This window comes from Stegastes partitus, unplaced genomic scaffold (assembly GCF_000690725.1).
Source record: "Stegastes partitus isolate 25-593 unplaced genomic scaffold, Stegastes_partitus-1.0.2 Scaffold1718, whole genome shotgun sequence".
NCBI lineage: Eukaryota > Metazoa > Chordata > Actinopteri > Pomacentridae > Stegastes > Stegastes partitus.
Genome location: NW_007579449.1, coordinates 76,544 through 84,554, shown reverse-complemented (window position 1 = coordinate 84,554; position 8,011 = coordinate 76,544). Strand labels below are relative to the sequence as shown.

Sequence of the window (8,011 nt, the reverse complement as noted above, 5' to 3'; positions counted from 1 at the left end):
GAACAGATCAGGCCTGCTATGATGGGACAAAGCCAGAACAACAGAGCAGGCAGAGGAAGAAGCAGGAGTTGAAATGTGCAGGGAGGAATGTGATTCCTGGATTTGTCATAAGGTGTAATTAACATACCAGTTTTGTATCAAACAACATGGACGCAGGTTGAAACACCGCCCTAATAAAACAGCGCAGCAGCCACTTTCTCACTCTGGTTGATTCTGCTTTCTTATGAAAAAAGCCAAGTCATTTGAACTTTCTAACTCCGAATGCTTTTCTTTTATTCTTAATTACATTAAGTCAGCTTTGAAATCCAATATTTAAAGGTTGCAATATTAACCGAGGTACCTTTGTGAGATGGACAGCGACGTAAAGTCAGTGCACTCTCCAGGCTCACGTGTTTTGCCGGATCTGCTCGTAGATGTTTCAGAATTACTTTGGAAATTCTAGATGATGGTACAGTGTTTACGCACTTCAGTGTTTGTTTCCGTCCTCTCTTCGTGCCCAGCAGGTTGTCAGATGTCAGCATTCAAGTAGAGACAAGCAAGTCTGCATCCAGTGACTCTCAGTGTTTATTAAATAAGTGTTGGTGGTGAACCAAGTAGGGGGAAATGTATTGCTTGAGGACAACATGCTTCTTGTGTAATTGGGTAATTAGCTGTTCACTTAACTGACTTTAATTAAGAGTGATTGTTGGAATCTTGTATGACGTGTTAAAGTAGAAATCAATAGCTGAAATGTAATCGTTTTTGTCATCTGAATGCAGAAGTTTTTATCATATATTTCATCAAGTTTTCAACAAATTTGGGTCATGATATGGTTGACAAGGCTCAGTGCTTTTTCATATTTCATACCACTGTCTAACAATCACTGTGATAAAACGTGCCATAACTCATGCCAAAACTAGTTTCATATTTTGATTCCTCAGTAACTGGTTATCTTTGTTTACTGCGTGTCATGCTGTACACGGTGGTTGCTGGTGGTTGGTGCAATTATCCTGAGCAGTATTTCACAGGATATTGTCATAGATAACAACCATCCACCCCCTCTGCCTCTCTCTCTCTGAACAGTCGACATGTCCGGTCTTGTACCAGTTCACAGCTGCTCTGAGCTCACATGCAGGAAGTCTGTAGGTGAACTCGTGTTTGTGTTATGAAAGTTTCCACTTTCATAACACAAAAGGGCAGCAGCTTCCCTCAATCTATCTGGGAATGTATGCTTTCCTTTTTGTTTTCCTTTTCTTCTTTTTTTAAATGAGCGTCTACATTGAGGAAACAGTGTTTTCCCTGACTTACATAATTCTACACACAGTTTGTCCTTATATATACATATTCAGACTTTCATTAAATATATTCAGCCTCTCATTAAATATATTCAGCCTTTCATATATATATTATAAAAATAACAAGAATAAGAATTAATGACAAACACCAGGGTGGATGGTGGATGGAACTGACTTACAATCCTTAGAAAAACTGCAGTTGCAGAAGTGACCAGCAAGTCAAATCAAATGTCTTCTCTGGCATTGTTATAAAATGAAAAATATTACAGAAGAGCTTCACAAATATTGCATTAGATTGTACAGGGGTGCAAGACAAACTGCACTCAGTCAACGTAAACTAAGTCAGATTAAATTCGTCCTAATTTTACCAATTTGTTCAAACTCTGGAAAAACAAGGCAACTTAATTTCTAATTATTACATGAAATCAGCTTTCCATTCCCATTTCATGCAGCTTTGCCATGTTTTATAGATTTTTTTTTTCTATAGATCATTCATTAATCACATATTCCACATATGATTTCCAAAAATGACAACCTGAGAGGATCATTTACACGTTTTTTAATTAACAAAGTATCAAAAACAAAACTCGACAAATCACAAAGATGGAAGTACACAGTGGTAGTAGCAGTGCAGTTGTACCTGACGTCCTACAGTTTATTCATTCGGGCTATGATGCTGCGGTAGTTGAGCAGCTAAAGGAACAAATGAGAAAAATACAGCCTCCAGTAGGTGAAATAGGCACAATAGAATACATATGAGTCAAACTCAGTGCTCAGTAGCTATCTAGTCATGACTAGCATTGGGACAACGGACAGCTTTCATCACAAAGACAACAACTACACGACACACACAGACGCCTGCGTCCCGTTAACAGTGTGACTCTCAAAGTTTTTCGACTCACATAAAACACACGACAAACCCTCTTCTCTGAAACCAAAAAGGAAAAACTTCAGTCCAATCCATGAACAATGATAATGTGCTGATGAAAAATCATAAACTATCTCTTCTCTCTCTCTGTTGAGGTGTTTCTTATGTGCTAATACGTAAAGCTTGATGAAGTGTGATTATTCAGATACCAATAACCAGAGTTTCCAATACTGTTTAGCGTCTTGCTTACTGTTAAAACACTTCTGTTCTTAGTATTTGGAAAGAAAATACCCCATAAACTTTTGATAAATATGCTGTCTTAGTTTCTGTTTGCACAATAAATCACATTTGCTTCGAGGGATAATCTAAATCTAAGCATAAAAGGTCAGAGAATGGAAAAGGGAGTGGAAGGAGGGACTCATATTTGGCAGCGCGTTTAAGCCTGGATACTGATTAAGTTCATAACACTCACTAATATGTCATTTCATTGCATAACTTCAGAGTCTGGCGTGTTAGAGGACCAGCAGTGACCTGACGCAACACTTCCGTTATCTCGCTAATGACATACAATGAACACAACATCCAAACCATAATGTTGTTAATAAATACATTTTTAAAAATAACAATCTTTTTTTTTTTCTTTTCTTTGCTCTGTTGAGACCAAAGGAGGCATCCGGTGTTTACACACAGCAGCACAGAGTTAATGGGCAGTCGATACAATGTACAAGACTTTTTAGGTAGAAAACAACACACCTGAAAAATAACACTCGTATTCATGTAGCTTCATCGTCACAGAAGATGTAAAAAATAATAAAGAAACATTAGATTTGTTAAGAGGGAACGCAGTGATAAATAAAGTGTTCGTCATGTAGAGTAATGTACAGTATTACATTTCTTGGACAACTTTGTTCACCAGCAAATCTCAAATCCGTCGGTAAAGTAACATATCATCGGCATATATGACAACATCGTCATTTGTACGAGGGTATTTAATTAAGGGCAGAATTATTTAGCGAACCCTGCCTGCAAAGTACCTTTCCCTTTTGTGACTGCTACTGCTTTCTGTTTAACAGCAAATAACCTGACTCGTATTCTTAAATTAGGCAAAAAACAAAACATAATGAACTTCTACAGCCTGCATAGGTCCTGAGTGGTTAGTGGTAGCAGCAGGTTTAGTAACGTTCACGTTGTATAAAGGACAAGCAGACAGGGTCGATGCAGCCACAACATATCATACAGCAGTCATTTAATAAATATAATATTTTTCATACACTAAGCACAAACAACGCTCTTTTAGAGTCAGTGACTTGCAGCTCAAACACTCAAACGTCTGTACACACTCACACGGTCAACCTGCATCTACTTTCTTTGTGGGCGAACAGTTATATTATGTGCCTGGATCACCTTGAAAACACTTTGGTACAAAAATCAGACACTAAATCAGACCCTTAACTACTGAAAATATCAGTAAATATAAAAAAAGCTGTTGTTGTTTTAGTTTTTAGGGCTTTAAGATCGGACCTTGGCCCTGACTGTTTGTAATGAACAAAACACATAATGCATATCAAGGTGCTGTCCAGTGCATGTCACATCCCATTCAATCAGCAGCTATGCATTCAAGGAGCGGGAGCATGCTGAAGTCACTTGTCTGGCACTCTCACTCTCTCTAGCAGCTTTGTGGACGGTGAATGAGACCCAGGAGTCGTCCGGAGGTGATTACATTTCACTGTCAGGTCATAAGTCAATGTGGCAACTCCACCTGTGGCTCGAACAGTCTGTGCTACATCGATGGCAGACGGTGGGAGGATTGCAAGTCTTGGAAAAGTGGCGAGAAAAACCACCCGGTCGCTCATAGGTGACTGGGACAGTGAATGTGATCGAGGGTCAGAAGTCCTCCGTCGAGCGGCGCTAGCGTGGATGTGGACGAGGAGGAGGTGGTGAGGTTGTGGAGTTGTAAGGTGCTCTCCTTGATGTGCTGGAGGAAAAGGTTCCTCTCGTCCTCGGGCGTCTGGCCGTTCTGGGCTCGGACGATGCAGGTCGGCCGGTGCATGTTCAGCATGTAGACCAGCTGCTGCTTCTGCTGCTTCAGCTCCTCAATCTGAGCTTTCAAGTCGGCGTTGACGCTCTCCAGTTTCTCTGACTCCTGCAGAGAAGAGAGGACAAAAGAGGAAGGGAATTCAGTTAATGCTGCACTAACATAAATTAAATTGGATAGGCAAGCTGCTTTGTACTTTGTCAACCACCAGAAAACATGCAGCAACTTTCTGCTTTAAATCAAGAATGTCAGTCTTTCTGGTACACAATCTGAAAGCCTAGAAGCTCAGTTATTGCTCCACAGGTTGATGGACGATACCTTTTGCAAGCATTCCGTCTTCTCCTTCTTCTTGTTGCGGCACTTGGCAGCAGCGATTTTGTTCCTCTCTCTCCTCCTCTTCCTCCTCTCGTGCTCCTCTGGTGCTACCTGACAACCAGACAGAAATATAGATTGTTAAAAACAAACAAACAAAAAAAAAACTACACACTCATTGATTCCAAAAATACAGATGAGTACATGTTGTGATTCCCCTCCAGCCTTACCTCTCTCTTGACCCCGGCCCCGCACGCAGGTCGCTCGTAGGCTCGGTCTGAGCTGGAGCTGGCGCCGTCGGAGCTCATGTCAGCGCTGAGCCCGTTGGACAGCCGCTTGGTCTGGATGGCCAGCCGGAGCTCCTCTTTCACGATGGGTGTGAAGTTGGTGAAGTCGTCCAGGGTGAGCGTGCCCGGCGGGGAGAGGCAGGGGACCAAGGCGGAGCAGCTGATATCAGCCAGCGAGGGACCAGTGTGCTGCAGCATCATTCTGGAAACAAAAGAGTTGACTTAGGGTTAAGAAAGTCACCAAGATTTTGAGGTGAGCCATAAAAAAAATAATCTACACATACATTTGTAAAAGAAAGCAATGATAAATACCCTTGAGATAAATAATATAGTATTAAAAGCTCCTATGAACCCATTACTAAAAGTTATTTGAATAAGATATAAAATACAACAAGCTCAATACTAAGTAGGACAAACACACATTAAGTTACTGTTGTCATATTATATGAGACTATAAACACCTAAGATCCCCTCGAAACACATGTGAGGAGCCACAAACAAGTTATTGACAATCTATGAGTGATTTTTATTTATTTTTTGGTTGAGTAATAACAATACAGACTTCTGCAGAATTGAGAAATATATAAACAAAAGTCAGGATGAAGTTGTTAAAACATCAAGATGACATGTTAAGACCACAATTTATTGCCACGGAGGCAAATATGCTTTATTGAAGAGCCGTCTGGGCTTGAGCAAATGTTTGCCGTTTGGAAAAACGCCATAAAAACATTAGCGAGAATCATTAATAGGCGTGGATGTTTACTGTCTAAACAGAGGAATGACTAATGGGGAGTTATGACGGCTTGATCGCCTATATCAGCTCTGTGACACCAAAACACACAAACACATTTATATAACAGCCAGACAGACACAGTATGGTGGAAAGAAGAGACTGCTGCTGCTGCTTGTGTTAAAGTCACTTAAACAACTACAGTGGTTCTCTGAGTTAGTTTAGAAAGCAGAAAAATGATCTTCATAATAGTTCCAAATACTTATAAAACACAAACATGAATGGCATCCAGGAAATATTTGGTTATTATGCAATATTTTTTATTTCAGTTTTGGTTCTAGATGTGGGTTGTAGTTTTTTTTTAATGTGACACTGCAATAATAATAACAATAACAATAACAATAATAACAATAATAACAATAATAACAATAATAATAATAATAGCTAGCACTTAATATATTGGGGGAAACTGTTCTTGTGTTTTCCTTTTTAAAATAACACAATACAACAGTGACAACATGTACACAAACAAACACATCTAAACAGTCAAAAAGTTGAAAACGAATGACTGATTGGTTGTTGTGATCAGGACTGATATTTGTTACAAAATCTAACTCAGTGAAAACGTGACATCAATAATAAACTTATAAATAATGAATAATAATATTGTACGTCTTTTTTTTTTTTTGACGAATCCTAAGTTTGAGTATTTAAAATGAAAAAAAATCTCAATGACAAACAACTTATTTGATTGTTTTTCATTTCAACCTGTGTCAAAAAGTTCCACTCTTTCATATTTTTAATTCAACACAGTCGCGTGTTGAAGTTTTGCTGAAGCGTCCCGGGACGCTCGGAGGCACCGGGACTCCTCCGCTGCTTCACCGGGACACCGGAGTCGCTCTAACCGGCTCCTCTAGCCGTCAGACCCCCCACCTCAGAGCAGACAACAACAACAGCACCTACCTGGTAAAGCTGTGGGTGTCCGGATCGGATGAGCTGGGTGAATAAAACACTGCTGTCTCTTATAACTGCGCAGCCGCTCGGCTCCTCCCGTGTTTCGCTTCCTCTCGGTGGTTAACAGTTGCGCTTGTGGCCGCTCCGTTGCATCACCGGCTTTTATAGGCCCGCGAGGGGGGCGGGGTCAGTGACGCAACCTGGAATCCTACTAGATAGAGAGAAGGGGGAGGGAGGGAGGGAGGAAGAGGGGGTAAGAGCAGGGGTGACGTCATCCTATTTTTAGAAGGCTGATCCTCGCGATGATGCAATCTAGCAACCCCTGCTGCTGCTGCTCTGCCTTAACAGGACAGGCTTCCCCCCTCCTCCCCTCCTCCTCCTCCCTTCTTCCTCCTCCTCCTCCTCACTGGTTTCCCCCCTCCAGTTTCTCTTCCTCCTCTTCCTCCTCTCTCTTTTCCTCCTTCCTCCCATCCACTCCTCCACCTATAACTTCCCACTCTTTGAACTCTTTTATCTTTCTTTCCTCTCCATCTAACCCTCCTAACTCTCCACACCTTCATCTCCTTCTTGCATTTTCTTCTTTCATTCCTCTTTTGTAACATTTCCCTTCTTTCTCTTCGTCTTTTCCATCTCCTATTTCTTTCATCCATTCATCATGCTGCTTTCTTCCTTTTCCTTCCTCCGTTCTTTATTCTTCATAGTTTTGTCACCCTGTTTCGCTCTCTTCTATCTCTCTCTCTCTCTTTATTCTTTTCATCCTTTTATCTCCTTTCTTTCCTCCTTTCCTCCCATCCTTTCCTCATCTCCTTCTTTACTTCTCTCTTTTTTCTCTTCCTCAATCTTCTCCTCATCTTTTCCTCCTCTAGTTTTTTCCACTCCCTTCCTCTTCTACCTCTTGCTCTTTTCCACTTTTGCTTCCTTTCATCCTCCCTCGTCTCCTTCCCTTTTTCCTCTTTCCTTCCTACCAAAACCTATTCTCTCACTTTTCATCCTTCTTTCATCTCTTCATCATTATTTTTGCTCTTTTTCTTTATATCTGAAGAGTCCATTTGTAAAAACAGATAACTCTATCTTCCCAAACCTTCAGAAAACCATCGTCTACCTGAGACAATATCAAACTTAAGTTATCTCCATTTTTGTCATTTCTACTGAGTCAAAAATGGAGTTGTCTGTTTTCGCAAATGAACTCTTCAATTCTCTTTCTTTATTTTAGATTTATCCCAATTTGTTTCTCTCCCCCAAACCTTGACCTCCTCCTCTTTTCTCCATCCTCCTTTCACTCCTTCATTGTCTCTATTTTTTCCATGATTTCATCCCTTCATCATACTGCTTCCTTCCTTTCCCCTCCCTCTGTTCTCCTGCTTCTTTCTTCCCCTCTCTTGCGTTTCTTTCCAGCTTTCCCTTTCTTCTCTTTCACACTTTGATATTTTTCCACTCCTCTCTTCTCCCTCACTCTTTACTCCTCTCCTTTTGAACTTCCGTAGTTGTCTCATTCCTTTCCTTTCATCCCGTCTTCTATCTCTCCCTCCCTCTGTCTTCTTTTCATCTTTT

General features: G+C 40.7%; 1 protein-coding gene across 1 annotated transcript; it reads right to left on the bottom strand.

Annotated features, from left to right (window-relative positions):
- Positions 1–1,817: 1,817 nt before the first annotated feature.
- atf3 (activating transcription factor 3) lies at positions 1,818–6,591 on the bottom strand. The gene is made up of 4 exons (XM_008301809.1): positions 6,470–6,591; positions 4,720–4,978; positions 4,496–4,603; positions 1,818–4,285 (listed from the first exon to the last, which is right to left on the bottom strand). The coding sequence occupies exons 2-4, from the start codon at positions 4,975–4,977 to the stop codon at positions 3,992–3,994; spliced, it is 660 nt and encodes a 219-aa protein (XP_008300031.1). The 5' UTR covers position 4,978; positions 6,470–6,591; the 3' UTR covers positions 1,818–3,991.
- Between the last annotated feature and the right edge of the window lie 1,420 nt (positions 6,592–8,011).

Bases quoted from the DNA above. Each gene is read 5' to 3' on its own strand.
- atf3 (XM_008301809.1), bottom strand. From the start codon at position 4,977: ATGATGCTGCAGCACACTGGTCCCTCGCTGGCTGATATCAGCTGCTCC. The intron at 4,604-4,719 runs GTAAGGCTGGAG...TCTGGTTGTCAG, and splicing joins GGGCCGGGGTCAAGAGAGAG to GTAGCACCAGAGGAGCACGA. The intron at 4,286-4,495 runs GTATCGTCCATC...TCTTCTCTGCAG, and splicing joins AGACGGAATGCTTGCAAAAG to GAGTCAGAGAAACTGGAGAG.